At 39.5% G+C, this 25,337-nt stretch overlaps 1 protein-coding gene across 4 annotated transcripts in view; it reads left to right on the plus strand.

The window, feature by feature from the left end:
* The first annotated feature begins 654 nt into the window (after positions 1-654).
* The window catches only part of LOC124185318, a 142,247-nt gene continuing 117,564 nt past the window's right edge, over positions 655-25,337 (plus strand). For all 4 annotated transcript variants that reach the window (XR_006871366.1, XM_046575960.1, XM_046575961.1 and 1 more), the window contains exons 1-2: positions 655-1,065; positions 5,653-5,823. Coding sequence is in view for 3 of the 4 variants with exons in the window: in XM_046575960.1 (XP_046431916.1) it covers positions 1,031-1,065; positions 5,653-5,823 (206 nt within the window). In the remaining variant the exon portion in view is untranslated. The remainder of the gene's footprint in view (positions 1,066-5,652; positions 5,824-25,337) is intronic.

Below are 25,337 nucleotides of genomic sequence, written 5' to 3' on the forward strand. Positions count from 1 at the left end.
GAGACCGCGAATCGTCCGAACTGAATCGCAATTATACGAACCACGGAGTGTCTCGACCGATTTCATAATCCGGTAAAGATCGTGACCGACTCCTTGGAGGTTTTTCTAAATAACGGTTGCGAATATCGACAACGTTCAAACATGTCAACCTCGTTACAAGACCAAGCAAGTCGTAGTATTTTCACCCGCGAACAGCATCGTTTCGACGGTACGTACTTTGTTTAATTTTTAAACCATCACCAGATAACGATCTTCGAACAAGACCCAACGGTATGTAGCCAGACTCTCCACAGTGATTGATTTACCACAATGCACGAAGTGACCATGACAGCAGTCTCAACGTCCGTAAGCTGGTTTGTTTCAAGAATGAAACACGACCCAGACTCGTCGGAGCAGGACTGGAATGGGAGGAAAAGGACCTTTTCTCGGTAAAGCCATCGGACCCTTTTCGTGAGCGTGGATGATCCCTGCACTTCGTCATCCCTTCGAGGGTGTCGGAATACTCCGAGAGACCCGAAGACGCGTCGCTTTGGTTGGACTATGGCTTGACGCCTGTGGTTCGGTGTGTCGGGTAGCCAGGGAAAGAGGGGACAAGTGGTCATTCAGCGTGGCTCAGAGCTCGTCAGTTGCCCTCAGGCCGCGTGGGTAAGCGGTTCACGGTTGTCAGGTGCCATGCCGAAAGTTGTATGAAATGAAAGGAAGCACCGGCGATACTCCAATTCGAAATCCTGGACGTTGCGTGTTCCTTTGTGGGATCAATGGAGTAGACAAGTTCAGTTTCTCTGCGTTTTTCGATTGGTTACCTTAGTGGAGTGATGCTGTGTCGTTAAAATCTGTGGAGGTATAATGATTACGGTGTTGGTTCAAGGTGAATTCACTCCGCGTTTCCGAGTGTGTGTGTGTGTGTGTGTGTGTGTGTCTGTGCCCACCAGTGCTTGTCGGTGAAGGTGTGATGCGAGTCTCTCGAGTTCAAGGCTGGTGGTGATCATTCTCGTCGTTCCGTTGAACTTATAAAACGGATCTCAGGAAAATGGTCAGCTTTAAGAATTGCAACAACACGACAAGGTACGACAACAACTTTATAACCATTCGAAAGAGAAAAAGAGAAGGCTATCATCCGTTCGGTGCGGTAACAACGTTCCAAACAACGACGCGCGTGGCTTTCGCCCTCGGTTTTTCCCTCTTTTCTTTCGGAATCCTCCTCCTCCTTCGCTGCGGGTACTTAATCAACAATTTGCTCGTTATCGCAAAGCGCTCGTCGTTTGATCGATGTTATTCCTTCCTTCCTTCCTTCCTTCCTTGCTTCGTTCATCGTTTTCGATATTTTACACACCACCGACGGGTCTATCTTATCTCGAACGAACTCGGACGCTGTTATTATAATTTCCGGCGGAACATCTGCCCTTCGAAACGCCGCTACTTCGGCACGCATCGTGTAATACACTCTCACACATTGTTCCACTTGGTGTATGCTCTTCATGCAGGTACGCGCTTGTTACCCGCACCCTCGTCCACCAACACCAATCTTACACCGACAATCTACCATACGCGCATTTGTTCTCACAATCAGATGGTTGTACGAGGGGCACGCGTTTTTGGACGGTTTTGGGAAACGGAAAATTTTGATTTCCCTATTTTGAGAGGTTCTGGATCCCGTTGAAACCCACCAACTATTAAATCAATCCTGCGTTACGTCTAGTTTTCAGGGAACTAATTTTTTCTGCTTCCGCTGTTATGAGGAGGAAGATAGTAAAAAATCAACCATGATGAATGAAATATACTCATATTTTGCAAAAACAATTCCTTGAAAGTAATTCCAAAATTGCGCAATAATGATTTTTACCTGATGTTTCGTTACGTTAACGTTACTAACTTCAGCCTCATCCGCTGTTCTATGGCGTATGAATGGTTTTCGGTAACTGCAGATCATGCTACACATCGTGTACAGTTAACAGTAACTTTATACATAAATTTGCGAAGTGAAACGAGTCACCATTAACTCATTTCGTCAACGAATCTTCATTCAAGTTTATTAAAGACCACGATCATTTATCGTTCAGATTAATTGCGTCGTACCAACAAGCAATCGGATTTTTCACCTTCTTAGTAAAAGCACACAGGCACCTAAGAAAAGAAAACAAAAAACAACACCAACATGTGATTATCTTTTTCTCGTATACTGTATTTCGGGCGTTATTTTCTCACCTGTGCACAATTAACTAGTCGCCGGGGAAAATAACTTCAGTCTTTGTTGTTATTTCCGGTCGCGAAGCAGATGCAAGAGTTACGTGGTTGTAATATCCATTCGGTACGTTAGAAACGAAACTGTGCGGGCATGCGTGCGGTTGTGATATCCATGGATACCTGCGCTACGCAACCAACATACGGACAGCATCGCTTCGCGTGAAATTTACCGATCTATACACGTATATACGATGTATAACCTGTAATATGTTTCATACAACGTAGGTATACGGAAAATAAATGACCCACGCATCGTCATTTCTTGCTCACTACACGCTGGGATCATATATTTTTCCTTTCCTCCGTTCTTTTAATCTCGTAAAATTTTTCCACCGTCTATAACAATTTTGAAAAAAAAAAAAAAAAACAAACTATACTCCGCACAGTTTTCCAACAACGACGCACCTCGTTTATCATCCCGTGCATGTACGTCTGTTGCGATATCATTTATCACCTGAGCTCTGCACGTCGTCGGCTGCTGCACATGTCGGTGTATGTAGTACTGCAGTACATGGTATATAAAATGGTTGTGATATATATACATATACATATATATATACACATGTGCGCACCTAGCTGGTACGTTATTGTGTACACAATGCACCTCACACTGCTCTTTTATCAGTCTTTACCGCGGAACGCGTAAACAGCCCTCCAATCCTTGTTAACGGTTTGGTCAGGGATCTGTTAAAGGGTCCTTACGGCTGTTTGCCTCCGCGCCGTTCTTCTCCTTCCTTATATCCTTTTCCCGTCGTATAACCTTTTTAAAAACTCGGAGTAGATCCGAAGTCTCACACGGCGTCTTTCGTATCGTCGATAACGCTTATCACTCGCCACCTACGCCGAGAGTTTTTTTTGTGTGCGTTACGGACGAGCTTACGCACGCTTGTATGATTATGTATTTTCTCACGGTGTAAGGAACCGTTCAGTTTTGCGGCGCTATTCGAGGCTCGATAAGCTGCCTCGTTGTTCGTGAACGCGCATAATAAGGCACCGGTACCTACCTACTTTTACTCTTTGAAGCTTTTATAGCGATGAAAGGGGCAAACGTATCGCGAATCATTCTTTCGTGGTGTAACTGACCGATTCATTCAAGTTGTCGCACGTCGTGCATGATTATCTTGATTTTATGAGCGGAAGTAATCAGGGATTAGCTGAACGAGAATCTAAGGTAATCGGTTTTGATGGACTATTATGGAGAGAGCTTCCAGGGCGAGTTTGATAGGATTAATTTGGTCATAGTTAATTTCACGGTACGGTTATTGCACTTCGCGCCGTCTTATACTGAAATCGGTGATGACGATCACCTGGTATTTTAACCTGTGAATCATATTGCACGGGCGATTATACCGGAGATTTCATTCACAGAATTACTTGTACTTTGTTAGAAAGTATAAAAGTTGTTACGCGTCGTTGGAAGATTTTTAAAAAGTGTTGTAAATTTTTGCCAATGTTTGATTGTTACTTGTCGAATCACGGATACGAATATCAAGGATTAAGATTGAAAATAGTTTGGAAAAATGTTGGAAAATTAAAAATGATTTTGACTGTTGCAGTTAGATTTTTATACAATTTACGCCAAGTTGAAAAAAACAATGAATTCGAAACGTTCCTTGCATTATAGATTTTCGGCAAATCAGTTCCGAATTTCAATAATTGAAATATTCTCTGTTCACCGAAGATCTTTTTGTCGACCGAGAAAACGGACCCAATCGGAGCGACAAGCGTAAAACGTAGCTGGCAGATCTCTCTTCAATATTAAATTGCAAACGTTTAAAAATACTTGAATCCTCCCGAAAAACCTTCACCTTTTGAAACACCGTACGATGTTTGAATGAAAAATGCGAAAGACTTTTAGTACCTGTACTAAATAATTTTTCGCATCAATCAATTAACCGTCGTTTATAGAAGATGATCATTAATACTTTGTATTACTGTAAAGAGACTATTTGGTACACATACCAAGTTCGAAGTTTGATTTACGGCTGATCGTAAGAGGTTTAAAGGTGCTGTATTATCCCGTAACGTTCGAACGACGTCTTCTCCCTACCGGAGATTAAGCTCGTTACCCGTCCACCAATATCATGATTATCTTAACCAAGACCGGCGGCATTATCTCGTCGCGGTCTAATGCTATACACGGAATTACGTGCGAGAAGATAAGATACGAACAACGTGTGTATGTACGTATGGATGTACGTATAAGTGTCACACAAGGAACGCCCCTTTTTAAACGCTTACGCTACGAATATTATTGTCAGCGCTTCTACTTACACGTATAATATGTTCGCTTTATCTAATACAAGTCGTGATGCGTGTCTATTTATGATTTTGCCTTTTTCAGTTGTGTAGCAGAAAAAATTGACCGATTTTTAACTATTTCTTCGTTGATGATGTAAAAATTTTATACGGTTATGTTTGTACTGATTCGTCCAGAATGTGTCGAAATATATGGGCACGGGTTCGATTCGATGTTTAAAAAACAAGCGGGTTTGGGATAACCACGAGCAAGCCTTTGAACTTCCTGTTTTCAAACTCGTTTTGACCTGAAATCATGATAATAATAATGTAAATCATAATAAAACTTTCGCAAATCGGACTTTAGATTCGTGGTCAGCGACCCGAAACCTCTCGTGGTGACAATTTTCATTCGAATCCGTTTATCTGTTTTCAAAATATCATCATTTTGTGTTACATTTTTATAATTTTGTTATTCAATACTATTCGAAAAGTACTGAACCTGTCTAATTCAAAATCTAATCATTTCTAAATTTCGATAAGACACGTTGGTTGATACCAAACTCATTGAAATCCGGTCAATCGTTCTCGAAAAATCGTCGGACAAAAAAATGTATCACATACGTACGTACATGCAAGCAAAACACACAGACGTCCATCGGGAAGTAATTGGAGGCGATTTTCTAGACTTCAAACGTGGAGATTTAGAGAAAACTCAACTTTTCATTCGGTTTTCCTCTGAAAACAGAGTAACGGGACGGTAAAACAATGCAGTTGGAAAGAATCAATGAATTGTAATTCTACTGAAATATTGGTAATGAAATGGAGCTTTGAAAATAAATAGTAAAATTGATAGAGTCGAATGAATCTGTCTTCGGAATGGAGAAAAAAAACCTCAAAATCGCAAGTTCACACACATACATAAAATAACTGTGATATACATCGTTGGTGTGTCGAACCCAATCTCAAAAACGTGTCAGCGTAAGAAAAGAAAATGATTTTACGTGGCGTAGCGAGCTGTATTACCGACCGAGCCACCGTCGAGCTTGCGAAAGTTGTTGAAAACGAGATGCCGGGGTTGAAAATAGGTCGGGAAAAGCTCGGTGGGTAACCCAAAGGAATCGAAGCTCGAGCTTACTAACGCCGGATATTCCGGGTTTGTTTTTGCAGTGAGGAGTCCACGCCGCATCGCCATCATCCGGGGACGCTGCGAAGCTCCGTCAACTCCCGGAAGTACCATCAAGGTCATCAGCATCGAAATGAACCTTCTCTACACGTCTTACCATCACGCCCGTCGACTCACTCGTCGTCAACATCGCGCGTCTGCGCTCTCCACTCCAGGTAACGTTGCCCTCCGACGTAAAATTGTGCCTCCATTTGAATCCGTTTCCGTATCGACTGTTTCCCGGGGCGGAAAATCCACTTCCGGTAATCTCCTACCCGTAGGGATCTGCAACTACGAACCTTAAGGTCAAACATCGGCTCAGGCTTTCGTTCGTTTCTGTTTTACCCGTTTTTTTTTGGAATGTTCTTATAATGCCGATGTCAAAACGCTTTCGTAATTAATTTTGAAAATTTATAACATCGTACATGATCTTATATGAAATACTTTGAAATGCATCCAGTCTTTGCTTTTTCAAATTTTGACGTTTTTTTTTCTACTCTGAACGAATTAAAGTTCCTTGAATCGTGCAGATTCGTTATTTAATCCAGCATACCGTCTCCATCTGTTGTGTTTCGTTGTCCACAGTCTTGGGATTTTAAGAAATACGACCGAACTCTATCGTGCGTTTAATAGGTTGAGAAAATTACTGTAATTTACTTTTTCCTCGATTCTCTTGGTCAGATGTTTTTTTCTCAGGGTTCAACACTCGAATCCTTCGTTATTTTTCGACTCGTAATCTGTTGTAATTGGAATCTTGAGACCACAAATTAATGCAACGAACGAATATTCGGTTCCACACCATCATTTACCAACATCTGTTCGAAATAATCGTTTTCCTCAAACAGCTTATTACAACCAGGTAATAATCTACCAATTTCGACCAAACGATTTTCATGTGAAAAATTTAGTCTCATAACAGAATAGTTTAAAGTCCAGTTTGAAATTCTGGGCTTCATTCCGTGATGATCCGACGAATCAATCGATTCTGCAAAAATCGAACGATTTGTAACAACATTGTGTACATATAAACGATCATAAATGTAATTAAGCTTTTCCGTTTTACAAATCCGGTATTCTATAATAATTATCTGGGAATTTTTTCCCATCCGAATAAAGATATTAAAATTGCAGTATAGTGTAACGAATCGGCGTATCGTTTATTTTCTTTCTTTGTTTCATTTTTCACTTTATCGCGCCGGTTGGTTGAAACGGACGGAAATGCGGGAAACGGTGAAAACCGCGACGTCGAGGGGATGAGTCGTGAAATTGTTGTACGCCTGCGAAGTGCAGTTCGTTACAGAAACGCCTTTGCACACCCACACCTCTGCGCATATTATACATTATACGTCGTTACCGGTAGTTCATTAAATCGGCTCTCACCTCGTCTGCATTTCGCATCATTAATTCGACGGTTCTGTTCCGTTCCACTCGTGTTTCCGCACTGCCAGCATCCAGAACGCAGCTTACCTTTGCTGAATCCGCCTTCCTCAAGGACACTCGTCCTCATCCTTGCGACTCTCTCTCTCTCTCTTCAATCGACCAATTACGCCTGTCCTTCGCTGGCTCTGGATAAATCTGCAGAAACCCGTGCGATATTAAACGGGAATTGTTCGCGGCGTGTAGATGCCCGGAAATTGGGTGGGCGGGGTTCCTCGGTATTTGCGAAAGTATGAAATACGTGACGCAGCCTCCATCTATGTTGTATACATGTTTCATTTACATCTTGTGTACCTGGATTTTGATAAAAATTCTTTTCGATAAATTCATATATTCGCACACGATCGTTTTGTGTATGTATTACTAGGTACGTGTATGTATAACAGTAAGCGCCTCACGTAACTGCAGGAATTCTGTTATTAGGGACGAAGGTTTTTACACTCTGTGCATTTTTGGTTGGCGATAAAATTCAGGGAAATAAATAAAATGAAACCAGTTTGGAAAATTTTGTGAATTTTGCTAATTTCATCGCGAGTTGGTATTGAAAGTATATGGGAATTGGTTTGTGTTGTGTAGTTTTTTAAAACAGTCTTACTACGATCTCAAATATCTTCTTATATTTTTCTATGTATGTAGAAGAGACATTGTTGTTGCAAAAATTTTCAAATTTTCACACCGAAGAAAATGGATGAATGACTCCGAAAAAAAATGTATATTGATATTCTTTACAACAACAAATTCAGATCGGTAAGAAATAAAAAAAAAAACATTTTAAGTCGTTGTAAAATAGTTGTTACGTACAGAATTGTTATATGTACAGTTTTTTCAATTTTTACGATTTTACGATTTTTGTGCATCAAATTTTTGTCGGATGCTTCCTCGATCCGACATGGAATATTGAGAAAATGTGTTGGATTTGAAGAATAAATTTGGCAAAAAGTGGTGGGGAAATTTTGAAAACTAGAGTTTGCGATAACCCTATAATTATAATAACCCTAAATAATAATAAAATTTACGAAAGCGAATCGTGCAAAATATCAAACTCGAGCGAACAATACATCTTTATATTTGGCGAACATGGGGATACAAGGTGGTTGAACGGATAGGCGCGGTTCGACATCCCGGACCCATTAGCGGTAATAATGTGACCCAAAAGTCACGCGATACTGCCGGTAATTCTGTTTAGGAAATAATTTATAACCGAGACGTGCCGCCGCGGAGTTTCTCGTTGAAAAATGGGATCGGGGATGCTCGTCAAGCATTTTAACGCGCCTCATGCGTGGCGGTGAAAATTACCGAGTCATTTTTTCCCCGTCTCTTCTTTGACGCGGCGGTAAATCAGGGAGAGACATAATCGACTCGATTATCGTGTGTATCAGAAATGAACGACATTCACTTCCCGAGAAATCGAAATGACGAATCTCAGGCTAATTTTGGACCACGATTACATTTTCATGTAGCGAATCATTCACGAACGGAAATGAGATACTTTTATCCTGTCTTACGGTTAAATATTTCCGTCAACTTTCTCATCCATTTTCTCTGCAATTTAATTATTTTCTTAGATTTTTTATTCTCATTGCACGTACAAAGCCTGAAAATATAGTTTCATTTGTTTCTATTAATGGTTTTTTTTTTTTTTTCTTTTTCATGCAAATGTACGGTTTAGTGATAATGAATATCTAAACTTTTTTACAAGTCCCCTTCTATTTAAATTCTTGAAAAATGCTTAAGAAATTCAGCCTCTTCATAAGATAATTTTTCTCTTGGCATAGTTTTTAGAACAGTTTGGAGTATTTTTATGCTATGAAAATTTCAATTCTACTCACAGAAATCTTGATTTGAAACTTTTCAAACGTTTCAAATCGTGTATTTTGCTTGATTAAAAGTTGCACCCTTTTCTAGGAAGAATATTTTAGCAAACAATCGGAGTACAAAAAACAAAAGACTGATTATTCAGAATCTTTAGAAAAAGGGAAGGATTGTAAGTAGGTCAGTAGAACGTCGACGACTCAAAAACATTTCGATGAAAAAAAGACACGAAGAAATGAAATGTTTTGGATACATTATTTATCGTCTACTGAAGAAGTTTCAATCGAATTAATTGAAAAAAAGATAATCTTCGAAACGCACTACTTTCTATTAAAAATATTAGAATGGTTTTTTCGCGTTATTCTCGACCGAATTTGAGTCAGCCAGTCGTCCCTAATTATTGAAAAACCGATTCCATTCGTCCTTAAATTTCGCGCGTCACCTTTCAGGAATACTCTCGGGTATCGGGGTGGACGTCGAGGGTCGCAGGTTTTTTCGGGGGCGGGGCGTCGTCGTTGGTCCTGCGGGGTGGATGTGACGGATAACGCGATCGTTAATCACCCCGCGTAGCGTTCACGCGTCGAAAGAATACGATGCGAGTTATAATAAAGCCCCCTGTGCATCCTCGTCGGCTCTTTTCTCGCGGGCTTAAAATCCACGTCGTGCCGTGTCGTGCCGTGCCACACGCCTAATGTCGTGCCTTCACCCTCGCTTCACCCTTTCGAGAGCACTCCCGGTCATAAATAATTCCCGCGGTGTATGCGGAGAAGAAGAACGAATTCAAAACCAACCAACCAACCCCTGCGTAACAACTCGATGCGGCTTTTGTCATGAAAGTCTCGCCCGCGTTTGCAGATTTTTTTACATTTGGAAAAATTCTATATCTTCACGTACGAACAATGCTGCCGATTATTTGCGATCGTTGTAAAAATTTCAAACGAGATCTCAGAACTGACGATGAATGTTATTTGTAATAAGTTTTGTCATTCGGTTTTCGATTTACTTGATGAAATTTTGTTTCATTGTTAAAAAGTAACGATCGATCGTCTTTACTTACGTATACGATGTATACGTGGTAAATAATTTCATTTAATCTAAGACAGTTTTACATGAACTGTTATCAAAATATGAATTTATACAATCAAGGTGTATACCATATCTGTACTGTACGAAATAACGATCTAGAACAACAGAGACCCTGATTTCTTGGAAGAAATTATTTACTGCGTTGTAAATTCATAAAAGAGATATTGCTTAGCGTAAAATGAAGCGTTTTCTCAGAGTCAGTTAAGAAAAAACAAAACATCTTACGATAGATGAATTTTTTTTCCTCATCAGACAGACTTTTATTAAAACACCGACGCTAAATTATTATAATATCAAATTTCAACTGATTTATCGATCAAATGTTGAATCATAATGACGATAGGTTAATTTGCATTTAATTCAACGTGATTCACCTTGAGATGTATATCGTTTTTTATACGTATACTCTAAAAATGTGATGATAAAAAAAAAAAATTGGACAAATGTTTGTGATCTGCAATCGCAAACTGGATTTTATATTGAATATGAATTTACCGCAATCATGCTAAGCGAATGCTTTTGACGTTAATAATAATTGGAATGACTAGAGTTGTCTGAATAATTGTTCAGTGTATACAAATTTTTATATAATCTCTCAGCTCGTAAACGTTGAACCGTGGAATTTTATTCGTAAAATTTTCCACCCCAGCCACGTTTCACGTCGTATTGCTATACCGTAGACGTATGGAATGATACGACTACATATAACAATGAATAATTGAATTCCGTACCTACGATAGACGTACGTATTCGAAAACTCGATGAGGTCACGTTTTCCCTCCATGATATTTTACCCCCCTTTATTTTCTACGCGAGAGAGTCGCCGTTTACTATTTCGAATTCGAATATATTCGTTCATTCGCCTTCCTGGTTTTCTCATTCATCTCTGTTTTTACCTTTATTTCATTCTTTTTATTTCACAGAACGCCTTCTCTCTACTCATTCGTTCACTTCCCCCACGATTTCAGATCGAGAACGATGAGATCGATCGCATCCAGCTGATATTTAAGCGAAAAGTGAAATTGATCGTGGTGTTTGTCTAATTTTATTGAAGCTAATACGGTTACCAGTTTGTACCCCAATTCATCGAACTAACATGTATATGTATAACCGAATCGATAATTGCGATCCGTTAAATTCCTAAGAGACAAATCTTGATAACAATAATAATACAACCCTGCCATGGGTATACATAGGTACACCTTCTGCACATTGCAATTACAAGAGAGTGAAAAGTTCACAACGTTAATGTAACAATTTATTTTCAGGGAAAATCATTATTTCGCAACTGTAGGATCGTCTCGAATTGAGTAGTCAATTATTAAGAAGCAAAGTTTACACAGATTTTGGGAATTAAACTCTTTAATAGTCGTTCTAAATTTTTAAATCAATGGTTTTAGTTTCAATATTCCGTTACGTTAATCTTACCAACTTCAATCTGATCCAATTATCTACCCTTCCGCATGTGTATCAGATGGAGGAAATCGCGCGTATTAAGTGGAAAGACCCAGACGTGTGCAAATTCGATTGCAATATTACACCCCAAGTCAGCTCGGGCTTGAATTGAGTTTTAACGACGCGAAGGTTACGAAACAACTCCCACGTGAACGGATGATCGATAGTAGATAGTTAATTATTTACGTCGTAACTTTATTTACTCCATTTTGAAATTTTGCATTTGTAACCGCTAATAAACATCAAGCTTACCAACAATCGCCCCGAAATCTCTTTCCACTACCTGTGTTATAAATTGCGCAGTTCGTAGGCGCGATTATAGACCTGCTTTTGCCGCTCGCGAATGGGCTCCTCGTAATATTATCCTTTCTTTGACGTTTATGCCGTATACTATCCGATCCCCGCCTAGTCCGTAATTCGCTTTCAAAGGTTTGCAACTGTGTTATTGGTACGTTATACCCGTGTATACGGTACGAAAACCCCGCTCGGTCGAAAAGCCGATTTATTTTTTCACACCGCGAAATTGTCTGAGTTCGAAGTCCGTAAGCTGATAGGTGCTCCGATTTCGATTACTCAATAATTCAAGGTAGCGCCGTGTAATTTGTGTTTGCCCAATGAGACGACGCCGTGTAATTTATATACCTCTGTTATTATAAGGGAGTTTCAACCCTTATTAAGACTCTGCAGGATTAGTTTTGGCATCAACTCTGTACGCATATGTACTGTATACGTATGTATGTATAGGTGTGTGTATACGTACACCTAAAAATACCACATCGTACAGAGTGAGGCACTTTATCACCGTTTAACGAGACTATCACCTACACACCGAACTCTTGCCTGTGATTGGGAAAAAACTTTTAACAAGATATTTACTCCTAACTTCTCGTCGTCACCCGAACTCTGCAACCCTCGGCAATTTACTCGAGGATCTAAATGAAATTTTTTATCGAGTTGACGTCGATTAGGAAAATGGAAAAAAATTCAAGGCTTTCGTCGACTAATTAAGCTTCATCTTAGAAATCTCTGTATTCAGCTAACTATAATATACACTTCTCGTTTTCCATCCGACGACTTACTTGTCACAAGTGTTTCAACGGCTGGTTAATGAAGAAATAAAAAAAATTCATATCCGTAAATTTTCACCGAAAATATCGAGCAATTAATCATCGAGAACGGGTTACATTAAAGAGTCGTTGCATGTTGTTAGTGTGAAATTTGTATAGTTTTTTCTTGAATTCGTGTTTGTAGTTTCATTTAGAGTGAAACTCCCGTTTAATTCGAAATCTGATATCCTATTCTTGATTCTAAAAATCGTGTGCAAAAGTGATTTCTCACGTCCATTTAATACGCATCAGAGTGAAACTCAAGAATGCGGTGCATTCGGGAAAGGAGAAGAGGAGCCTTACAGGTTTGTTTCTGTCCCCGGTGTCTATAAATATCTGAACTCGGAGCGATATATCGCGTCGCGGCCCATTACCCGTTGCGGTTCGCACCACCGACTTAGTTAGTGCCTGGGACCTAACCCCCGGACTATCGAGTCTATCCCATCTTTTCCAGACTTAACCGAACCCTTCGAGTCGGACTCCGGAGAGTCTCGCAGGAGTCTCGCTGCTTGCTGGTCAGGGATAAAAACGCGGCGGAAGGAACCTCTTGCAGATTCGCTCTTCGGTTTCGACCGGATTTTCCACCCCTTACTTTTGCGCCTTTTCTTTTTCCCCTCATCTTCCTCCTCCTTCTCGTCCTTCTGCTTCTCGTTTCAACGGCTTTTCTGGTCTTGGTGCAGCACTCTAACTCGGCGCTTTTTCCCCTGACTTCTTTATTGCCCCGCGATATTTTCCTCCGGATCGGCGCTGCTTTCTCTCACTCTTTCGCTCTCTCTCTTTTTATTTTTTTATTTTTTTTTTTCTTCTTTTACACACCGTAGGTACGACTATCCTGCGGACCCGACCTTATCGCTACTACCTATCCTCGAAAGCTCTGCGGACCATTTCGCTTTCGTTTCTTTCGACGTCGTTATTCCATGTGTGTTTTACAACCCGTTATATATACGGGTGTCATTCTATACTCTTAACCCTACGAAGGTGATGTACGAATCCCAACGGAAGTTCTCTCTGGATTATGAACGGAACAAAGGAAAGGGAAAGGGAAGGATGAGACACTTTAACAATTCATCGATGCATTGGCAATTTTTTTTTTCCTTCAAGACTTGAAAAAGTTTAACAGTAACCGCGACATGAAATTTGTAACAATTTTTGCGATTTACGAATTTATTCTTACGCGTGTATAACGTAACCTGATTGCCTCGAATAATCGCCGCAATTTCGAATAAGCTATCTCTTTCTCTCGAACCGAGGTATACATATAACGGGGGGGATGTTAACGAGAAATGATTACTCGTTGCGAGAAAAGAGAAGCAGTGAGAATTTATCTTAATAAAATTAGTATCTCAATCGATGTAATCATCGTCCTTGCGCGGGGTTAAAAAAATGTCCTTTTTACTTTCGATCTGTCTCCGCGTAGCTATATTCATTATAAATTTCCCTTCGAGTCGGTATAATATATTTTATTATTCACCCTCGGGTAATCGAGTTTACCGATTCTCTGTATATTTGCTGCAGGAGAGGTAAAAAAAAAGAAAAAAGTGACGAGCGACGGAGTAGGATGAAAATAAAATGAAAAGAAGGAAAGGAAGAAAGAAAGAAAGAAAGAAAAAAAACAACGAAAATGGAACGAAAAAGATTTACTCTCTTTATATGCAATGATGCGGAATTGAGAGATATCCCTCATCGAATTATTATTATCGATCGCAACTTTCCTCGGAGTTTCTACCGGAAGTTTTCGAAGAGTTTTCTTTGCATAGGATCCGCGGTGCGTATCGAAACCGTCGCTTGTAATTCCAGGTTCAAGTATCCATATTATATGCACATATTTGAATCCACCTGCGAGTATTATTACGTGATCTCATATATTCCAGGGTTCTCCTCTCGTTCCACGAAGGAGAAGGTTGTTTGTTCTGGTAATTAAATTGCAGGGGTTTACGTTACGAGTTTTTCTGATACGTACGCTCGAGGATGAGAATATACATATAGTCTCTTTCTAAATGCGTACCTATAATACGTGCATAGATGCCTAGATCACATATAGCTCCATGTGTGCATATAACGTATCGTAGGCAAACACAATCTTAACGATTGATGGTAAACATGAGAAATTTCAATTTCATCGTAAATTCCATCTTGTATCCAATTAGCGAATTTTAAGTTTAAATAAACGTTCCTCCGTCCTAAATTATTTCCCCGTTCTTACCTTTTTCATTCCCGGAAGCGCGACAGATTTCCTCTCTGATTTTCTTTCTCTCTCTCTCTCTCTCTCTCTCTCTCTCTCTCTCTCTCTCTCTCTTTCGATTTTCTTTGTCTTTTGTGGAAAACTTTTCCTTCAGCATCAATTTATCTATATATATATATATATATATATATATATATATACGTATCTCTCCGCAGCCTCAACATCTCGGGGTCTTGAGACAACTTGTGCTCGGAAATATTACCGACATCACGCCGACACGGTTCTCGATCCTTTGTTCAAGATACGGAACCGCCTCGTTTAATTTAAACTTCGAAATCTGTAAAAAAAACTTCAGGTTACAGGTGCCTAGGAAATGAGGAAATGAAAAGACGCGCGGCAACGCGAAGAAATTGGGTTGCGAACGTGTATTTGTATGGCTTGGGAAATTTGCGATTCGTATTTTTCTAGGCATTGCGTGTTCCCAATTCGTCCAAAAATTGTTTCATTGTTACATTCGCAGATAACAATGCAACCCGCTCTCCACGAAGCCATATCCAATCCAATCCAAATATTCATCCGAGTGAGCCAAATTTAAATAAAATTAAAAATCAATCAACTGCAGGTTTTCGCCGAGTGATCGATTCATTATTTTTTACTAAATCACCGGAGGTTTATGCGAATACGACAAAAAGTAAATAAATAAATCGAAAAATGAAACCAAAATCATGCTTTTTGTCGTACCAATCACCTATGGTTTTTATTTTCGTGTTTGAAAGTGAAGAGTTCTTCTTTCTCTTTGACTCTTTCCTTCTTTTAGGTATACCGTCACTTTTGTTTTGCCATTTAATCATCGTCCTCGTCTTGTATCTTTCATGCTGCTGTATATTGTGTGTATATACATGCGTTTAATACAAGTTGTACGTAATAAGCCGAGCAACTTTTATTTGAAAAATTTTTTCATCTCGACAAAATATGCCTGGCAGAGTTGCAAGATGAAGAGGTTGAGTAAAGTTCGCTCGAACTCTGAAGTGAAATATATTTAAATACATATTTATATGTATATCGTGTAAACTCCATCGTATTTACAGGCATAATCCATTGCTTTGGGTCGATCTAATTTTAACTCGGGATTTTAAAACTTATAATTTCAATGATCGTTCGCGTCTACCGCAGGAATAAACTTTTATTCATACCACGTAACATTGCTCATTGTCAGTTTAGGTTTAGGTATCCATGTAATTATTCGTTTCGTTGATGCCTGTTTAAGTATTTTTTCGGTGTAGCTGGCAGGAGGTGATACTTGAAAATCAAAGTATTCTGAGCGGAATGAAAATGACGAGAAATTTGAAATGAAGAAGAAACGAACGTGGAGACACGACGAAAGCTTTACCTTGGACACGGTTATTTGCTCGAACGTGCTCGACTGTGTTTTTAGGATATACGGTGAATTGGGACGGCTTTTCACCTGACGTTTGTCACACTACAGACGGGGAATTCTTCTTCCTGACTTTTTCTCACACCACTTTTAATATACCAGGTATATAGGTGTGTGTCTGTGTATATATATATACATGTATAGACATACACCCGCATTGCCAGAGATCAGTAAAAGCCTCGAGATATTACGCGACAGCGTTACAACGCGAGACGAGAAGAGAATGAAACGAAAGCAGTATATATATTTAGTTATATACATTTTATACTTGTATATTACATATACATGCAAATGATCTGTACAAGTTACAGATACGAATGAAAAATTGATAAGAAATGATGAAAAAAAAAAGAAACAAACGAATATCGTCAAAGAGAATATTTATACGTCAAAGAGATGTGCTCGAAAGGGAAATTCGGATTCTCATATGGAGGCGATGAAGTTGAAAACTCATTCGCGAGAAAGCCGTGTGGTAAAAATAATGAGGTAGCTTTTTAATTAAACATCGTCAACTTTTACCGGCATGATGTTTTTTTTTTACCCAGCATCGCCTCGTTGCCTTATAAAATTAACTTGCGTAACGTTTATACAAGGATGTTCAGAGGAAAAAATGTTATTTTCGGGGAATTAAAACAACGATTTTTTTATAACGATCCTCTGATCACGCAATGATTATACATATATTTGATTTAGAGATAGATACCCCCCCCCCCCAAAATGTAGTTACTCTACGTACAGATGTTCACAAATAGATTTATTAATTTGAAAAAAAATATATTCTCATCATCGACGCTTTGAAAGATGTTGAAGAGAGAAATTTTGGCGACTCGTTATCTTGATTTTTTCGGTAAATCTTTCAGCCGTAGATTGTCATTTTCGATAGTAGACTCCATCTGCTTTCACGATTTCTTGTAAACGGTGATACACATATACAGTGTAAATGATAAAATTTCACATAGAAATCGTCGGGAATATTCAGACCCTGATACTGCGGGAACGCGATAAACGTACGATCCGTGAATTTTATACCGCGAAACGTGGCATCAAAGTTGAAATTCGACCGACTATGTATTCAAACATTTATCCACCTAGTAACGGAGTTTATTCTCCGATTTCCACCCTCTCGATTTTGCCATTACTCGAAGTCGTTCTCCTCGAATTTCGCGCGTGTAATTATCTACTACTTATACCTATAATAACCTCTGATTCAATTTTATTATACAAGTGTCGTTCTTTATGTATAGTTTTTTTACTCCGAACCAACTCCCCTGAAATACCTAGGTAGAAAATTATCAGACCACGACCGCAGGCTGACATTCGCGATTTATGTATTACGTAGTTTTTCGCAAAAGATGTGAAAACAGAATGTCGAACTCGGTGGTCGAAAACGGGTCACGCTCAGTATCTATACGCGAGCTTTATTTAAGCTAAGAAGAAAACTCCGATCTTTGATCCAGTTTCCTTTCCTGCATTCGCTGTTTTTATTACACACTGACCCATATCGTATTTATCCACATCCGTCTTAAAGCTACGAAATATTTTCCTCTAGCTCGCAGTAATCCTTTACGTTTTACCTGTATTTCATTGTCAGGGAGAAAAGATGGCGATGTGAGGAGAAGGGGGAGAGTTTGATCAGACGTTTAGATTTGGATCCTAGATTAAATACGGATCCGGTCAGCGAATCTCGAGTCTAGTTCGCTGAATTTACACCTCGATAATATAGTATGTACAGTGAAGAAAACGCAACTGGTATTGATGCCAAAAAAAAAAAAAAAAAAATGTTCGAAACCCTAGTAAATTAATAACAAACCGCGAGTGGAGGAAGAATCGAGTTACTTACACGAACGGCAATATTCTCTTTGAAATAAATATAAGCAATGCTCTTATTATTGCACGAAGTAACCATGATCAAAGATTTCAAGATCTAAAGATCAAAGGAAAGCCATGCCTACAGAGATGCATTACATCCGGTTCGCGATGCTATCTCGGCGTTATCTGAGAGTGGCGATAAAATCCGGTGGAAATTCGCCCCATTGAAAAGGCTAATTACGTTTCTCGTCGTATCCGGCATTCTCTGCATGCAGCGTCTGACCCTGATGAGCGAATCGAAATACTGCAGAGACGAACTGCAGCAAAATTGACAATCGGCTAATTAATTTCCCGCCGGCCGATGAAAGGACAATGAGCTGAATTAACGACGAAGTGAAGTTGCCTTATTTTTCTTTCCCCCCACGGTACCTCGCATTTTAATTTTTGTTTTTCTCTTGAAGGAAAAATGTGTGTAAAAAAATGAAATCGGCTCTAATTGCAGTTTTTTTTTCTTCCATCGTAGCGTAATTTGTAGATATGTTAACCATTGACTCAAACTAACGTTTGGTTGCGGCGACTAAATTTTTATTCGCCCTTCCGTGATCGGCCATTTAGGCAGTTGATTCGACTGATTTTTTTTCTACATACCTTCAGTGTATCGGTATGTATTAAACCGCGGAATCCGTGCGGTGATTCGAAAGCCGTGTCACTCCGTCATCGTGATAAATGGAGACGAGCGACGACGGGGATAAAACGCCGAGTCAAATTCAAGTAATTTTTTCGAGCTTTATACCGTCGCAAAGCCCGATTCTCCGTTAAAGATTAACCGCAACATCGTGCGGTATGCGGATAAGACGCGCGACGTTGACACGCTCGTAACGTCTGCTTTACATTTTTCATACGACAAATTTTATTTTCTCTTTTCCTTCCACGCGATGCGTAGGCGTTTGAATGTTTTTGAATTTACTATTTGAACGGTCAGAAAATACCGCGAGACGATATTATTGGTATAACTTTTGATTTTCACCTTCAAGTTATAATAAACAACGTTTCAAAGTGATATTGTCATTTAAGTTAATTGTCAAAGAAGAATTTGGCAAACTAAGATGAATTAAAATGTGCCGGCAGTACCGTTTTTTTTTTTTTCCATTATACGAGCGGCTATGGATATATCAGTGTTTAAAAATGTGACACAAGGAGTTGAAAAAAATGTTATGGAATACGTAAGCATATATATTTACACACATACCTCGGTCCACGTTTTCAATTCAGTCTATCGAGCCATCGCTGAAGGAGGAAAAAATTTTTCCACCGCTTGTTCAAAAATTCAATTTCGCCATTCCCTGGAAGAAAAAAAGTTGACATTCTTTCGACGAGAATACCATTTTTTTAAACTCCTTGTGTCACATACATACGTGTGTATATATATATATTTGGACGTGGGCGAAAGTCTTTATTCCCCTGCAGATATCAGAATAACTTTAAAAAGGTAGGGAGAGTCCTGATTTACGAGTATTATTCAAACTTGCCCTCGTCACAAAACATTTGGAAAAATATACTTAGGCTCGACAAACTGTGTGACAAGAGCTGCTCGTATAATATACGGCATATTTCTCTTCACTCCGCGGGTTCGATTCCGTATCCGTGCAAGGGTAGAAAAATTCACAATTTTCTTTTTCCTAACGAGAGAAGAGAGCCGACCGAGAGAGTGAAAAAGGTGGTAAAAAAAAAAAAAAAAAGAAAAAGCGGGAGGAGACTCGAGTGAAAAAAAGCACGAGCTTCCTGCCGAGACACGCGTCTCTTGGGGTAAAGTAACCCGCATTATTCTTCCTCCGGGCTTGCAAGTTTTTCAGATTAAGTATCAATTTTGCGGCAATTCAATTAGATTTACTTACTTGGATTGTATATGTATAAAAAAATAATGCAAAATAGAAAAAAAAAAATCAGCTCTCACTGATTTGGGGTAGAATCAAGGCTTAATAAAGTATTGGTTGGAAATCGTTTTATACATTCTGGAAGATAATTTAAAGTTGCATATGCACGTGACTGTATATCAGATTTGATGAAATATACGTACATGTCAATTGAATTGGCTTCATTTTGATACACGAGTATTACATGTAAGTGTAACCTGTCGTTTTGAAGTAATCTTGTAAGTAAGAAACTTGAAATATAAGTATGTTAATATATACGCGTTATTCGCGAATGGTAAAGAGTCGCTAGATGAAGCGCGGTGTATATTAAAAAAAAAAATACAAAAAAATCGACCCTAAAAACCCTTTTACACACCTGTTATACTTCGAAAGGATCGTAATACTGAGTTTGGACAAGAAATATGGTTCGAGTGTGAAATTGTCCACAGTGCATAATGTAACGAAGAACAATGTCAAAAAATGAAAATGACCTGTAGGTGAAACTTTAGTCGAACGTTGTTCAATTAACCGTTAACAGCGAGGGGCATTCTACGCCTGCATCTCGGCGAATATCGAGTCAATACAACGGGCGAAGAAGGAGAGAGGGAGAGAGAGAGAGAGAGAGAAAGACAAAGACAAAGGCTGACGTGAAAGTAAACGCTGCACGGCATGCACTGGACGATATAACGTCGAACTGGTACGATATGCATAAAACGTTGCCTGTAGGGGAGGTGCAGGATGGTCGAGAGGAGAGGAGAGGAGAGGAGAGCAGGGGAAGAGGGCGAACAGAGTCGCGGTCGGGAAGAGCGGCGTGCGCGGTCTGCGTCGTGGTTTACCCGGGGGTGGGTCGACGTCGGCGTCGGCGTCGGCACCCCGAACCACCGGCAGTCGTTTCCTCGCCGCGAGCCGGGGAAGCAACCCCACGCATCTTTCGCCTCCGAACGGCATCGCCGCACGCTCATTTCGCGCTTCCGGTTACCCGGGTGACATCTGCTATTTTTGTTCGTCTTATTTTTCCCCATTTTCGTCGAAAGAAAGCGCGGCTCGAACTCCCGTAATGTCACCCCGTTCTATCGTACAAGTATACCCGTACAAGTGCATCTTGTGCGCTAAAGTGCAGTTCAATATGAAAAAATCGGATCGGTGATTCGACGTATTACTTTCGACGATATTTCCTCATCGTTGATTTTATTTTGCTTTGATTTGCAAGTAAAAAAAAGCTGTTTTTTTTGTTTTTTTCAATCCTCAATTTTCATACCGGTTGCATCGTTTCCAGCTTTTAGTTACGGCAGCCGAATTAATTTACCCGAAAGCTCCGATGATTATCGTGACAAATCGGGAATTCTCGTGCAGCTGTGCGAGATGAATCGGGGATGTGGGATTTAAAATATTGATGAACGTGGCGGTTGTGAGACGGGGACTGTGAGTTGCCGGGACGGGGGTGGAGGGGAGGGAGGGAAACGGGGGGATATTATGAAGAGTGGAATTGCTTGTTTCGCGAAAGCAAGGTGGTGAAATATTTACGGGGAATGAGATTAATACACCTGCCCGCAAGTCGGGCGGGCGGGCGACGAAGCGCAGATTGCGGGCAAATTTCATATCAACCGAATTAAGCGAAGTATAAATGGAAAGAATTAGCGTACGATATAACGAGACAATTGTGCGGGGCGATACTTTGCGTGCGAGATAATTGTAATTGCACGGATATGGTAATTGAAACGAGGTTTAACGATTGAAAATCGAACATATTATTTTTGCCATTTGTGGGTGAAACACGGTTTTTTTTAAATGATTATTTTCTTTTTTTTTCTTATCATTTTTATTTCGAACGAGCGCACGTGCGTTATTACAAACGTGTTGAACTGTACCGGCAGTGAATGTTAATTTTTGTGAATTTGGTCCGATATTCAGGAGCGAATTTCTCGCTCATTGGGTAAGAAACGGGAACTAAAATAAATACGAGAAAATTAAAATAATAATCGAAAAATTACACGAAAAGAGAGAGAGAGAGAGAGAGAGAGAGAGAGAGCGAGGGTCGGAAAGAGTCGGGAAGGGATAGAAAAAAAAAAAAAAAAAAAAAAAAACAAAACAAACGAAACATCGAAGAGGAAATGAAAAATGTGCGAAAAAATTTCCATAAACCCGTTAACCACACCTGGTGAAAAGTGTCGGAAAATGTGACACATGATCGTAATTTTCATGCATAAAGAGAGGGCTGCTATGCTGCTGCTGCTGCTGCTGCTGCTGTTGTTGCAGCTCTCGGGGAACGAAGGAGGGGAAAAGGGAAAATATTGCCTTATCATAAATATGCATAAAGTAATGTTATACACATTTATATACGCCGTATAAAACATACCGACGTATAATAAACTCAGTTATAACCTGTGTTAATCATACCATTTGTGATGTGAATATGAAACGGTGAAAAGTTAACTTTTATTTTCACGTGTTTTTCTTTCTCCTGTTATTACACACTCCAAGATTTATATCCGTGATCGTCAAGTTTTTAATCAAGATGTTTACCTGCCTGTGGAACTTTTTCGACTGGTAAGAAGATCGTTGAAGTATTCAAACCTCTTTTACCCTTTCTTATAAGCATGTTTGAAAAAAAAAAAATGTTCTTTCTTACTGCAGCTTTTCGGATGTAAATATTTTACTTGTTTTCGTTCATGCGGTAGTAAATTTTTCCAAAATCTTAACAGTTTGGTCAATACTCACATTGTATAGTCTTTTTTTTTTTTTTTTTTCTATATATACCTACATAGTACTTTTTATTAAACGATGATAGAAAATATTTCATTGTTTCTCTTCAATTGATAATAATAAAACCTTTATTTTCTTGACTCTTAGATAACAAACTTAGATGACAAGGCTGAATCTAGAAGCCAGAATTAGCAGTCACACGTTCTATAATGTTCATTCGAATAAAGTATCGAAGTCTGAAATTCAAAATTTTGTTTTCCATTTCCAAAAAACACACGTTTGACCGCTGACTCTGTCGGCTAACTTCAGCTTCATAAAAGTGTGCATTGTTGTTGTGGAAAATATAGTCGAAAATGAAGCGGCAATTGCCTCGAGATAATTACGTGTTATCGATCGATTGGAATAATGCAGGCTGGCAGGCAGAGCCGAGCAGAGCAGAGAGGCAAAACCCATCCTTCAAAACAGTATACGTATATATATATATATATCGTCAGCCACTATAATAAAACGACGACGGGGAAATCGAATCTTATAATTAATTATTTTCATCATACAAGCGCGTGGGTTTTTGTTGGTTGTGGCGGCGGGGGTGGGGGGAGAACTTGTAGGCGGAAAAGGTTTGCTCACCTGTCATCGTTCATTTGTTATTAGAATCATATCCGATCGGTGGAAAACGACGCATTTAATTTACGTGTCTTCTCTCCTCGCGTTCTTCTCTCGATGATCGCGACTCACCGATGACTGCGATGTTCGGCCTCTGTGCTCACGTCATTACGTGCCGAACAATATGTGTGTGTGTAAATATATGTTTATACATATTTACAGAGCCGGAGGAAACGGTTCGCAGGGTGAATAATTGAAGAAGCGAAATCGCAGGACGAACGTCGTTTGCTTTGTTTCTTTCCCCCTTACATCGCTTCTATTTCTCTGCTGTCATTCCGTTTTTTTTTGTTTTTTTTTCGTTCATTATTTGTTAATTTTTCACTTTTTTGTCGCTCGATTCATTACAATTTTCGTGTGATTACATTACATCGGTTTGTGGCAAACGCGAGCTATTCATTTCAAGCATGATCTTTTTGAATTTTTCTTCTTCCTATCGCTCCGTGTTGGAAATTGAAGCCCCAAGGAATATAAATTATTTTTCGCACGTCTGGAAAATGCGATCCTCTTTCCTTGTGGTCGCGAATTATTATACTCTGATCGTTGCAGGGGGATCAGCCTCCCTCTCCATCTCTCTCTCTCTCTTTACCTCTCTTTCCCCTTCTCTGTCGAATGACTCTTCGCAAAGTGAGGCACTTGAAATAATTCACGGCTCGATCCGATTGTTTGTCAAACAAACGAGCAGTTTAGTGATGCAGGTTCGGAGCCGAGGGTTGGTTCGTTGTTTCATTGGCTGGACGGTTGGCTGTAGGGGATTGGAAATTTGTGCGTCGAGAGCGAATCGCACTCTCCGATGCGGTGATGCCTCGTTCGGAAAGTGATCTTTGCGCATCGAATGAAAGCGTGTTCGAGTGAATCCGTTGGAAAGAATCGCTTGCACGAATTCGCTTTTCGTACCGCCTACCGCACATGGATTTCCCTGTGTTAATTAAGGATCCAACGTCGCGGAAAAATGAAATAATATAACTATACTTGGTGTAAAAAATATTTATTCCATTTCTTCTTTTTTTTTTGTCGACGGTTCAAATTCGAACCAATTCAACGTCGCGGGTTGATTAAAAAGCAAACCTTCGAACGTCGTGCTGATGTGAAAAATTCGTTAATCGTGCGGCGGAGACGATGCTTTTTCTACACTTTTGACACCGGACCAAATCCCTTTTCTGTCGATAACCGCAACCACGGTCGTGTTTCTTTCTTATTTTCACTTGGCTTCTCTTCCCTTTGCTTCTTCGTCGACAACGTCAACGTGACATTCCAGCTTGGAACGGAGAGTAGAATTATTTATGCCTTCGTAGATTTTTCCAGTCGTCTGGCTAATGTATTACATGTTATTTATATTATTCAATTATTCAAACAAGCAATATATCACGGAAATAGAGCTTGAAACGTGAAATTGAGATTGGTTTAGTCGACTTTTGTCATGGGAACGCCCTTTTTATTTGGGGTTCAGTTTTTTAAACTTACAAGTTGCATCGTTTGTCCAGTCCTGATCATTCAATGCATGTTTATTTTGTGATTTGACTTCTTTACAGATTGTACTGAATCAATACTTAACAACGTTAGTGTGATACTTTTTCTGATAACGGAAAAACTTGAGAACTTCTGATCTGTCGTGAAACAAGCTTCAAATTAGAATCGAACAAACGAATATTATAGTTTGACGGTTTTATCACCAAGCAAATGCTTAATAAAATGTTTGAATGAAATCGGTATTTTTTGTCTGTAAAATTCGCGAATATCAAATTTTCTGTTCTGGGTTTATAATTATTTTCAGAGATGCTTATCAGTACTTCTCAGAGATCCCAAGTTAAACCCGATTACAAGTAATCCTTAAGAGTTCGCGTATAATTACAGGTGTGCAGTTGTGTAAAATGCGGTGAGCGATAAAAGCGTGCGTTATGAAAAATAATTTACGTTACAAAAAGACGCACACACATAACGTTATAAATCTTCGAGATCCTTCCCGCTTGTATATGAGATGTGTGTAAAGCCCTCTCAACAAGTTCCTTTTTTTTCTTCTTTACCCTTTTGTGCCTTCGAGTATACGCCATGTCGTATAATAATGGGCGGCATCGTGCAGCTTCTTTCATTG

The sequence above is a fragment of the Neodiprion fabricii genome, chromosome 6 (genome assembly GCF_021155785.1).
Source record: "Neodiprion fabricii isolate iyNeoFabr1 chromosome 6, iyNeoFabr1.1, whole genome shotgun sequence".
NCBI classification, from domain to species: Eukaryota; Metazoa; Arthropoda; class Insecta; order Hymenoptera; family Diprionidae; genus Neodiprion; species Neodiprion fabricii.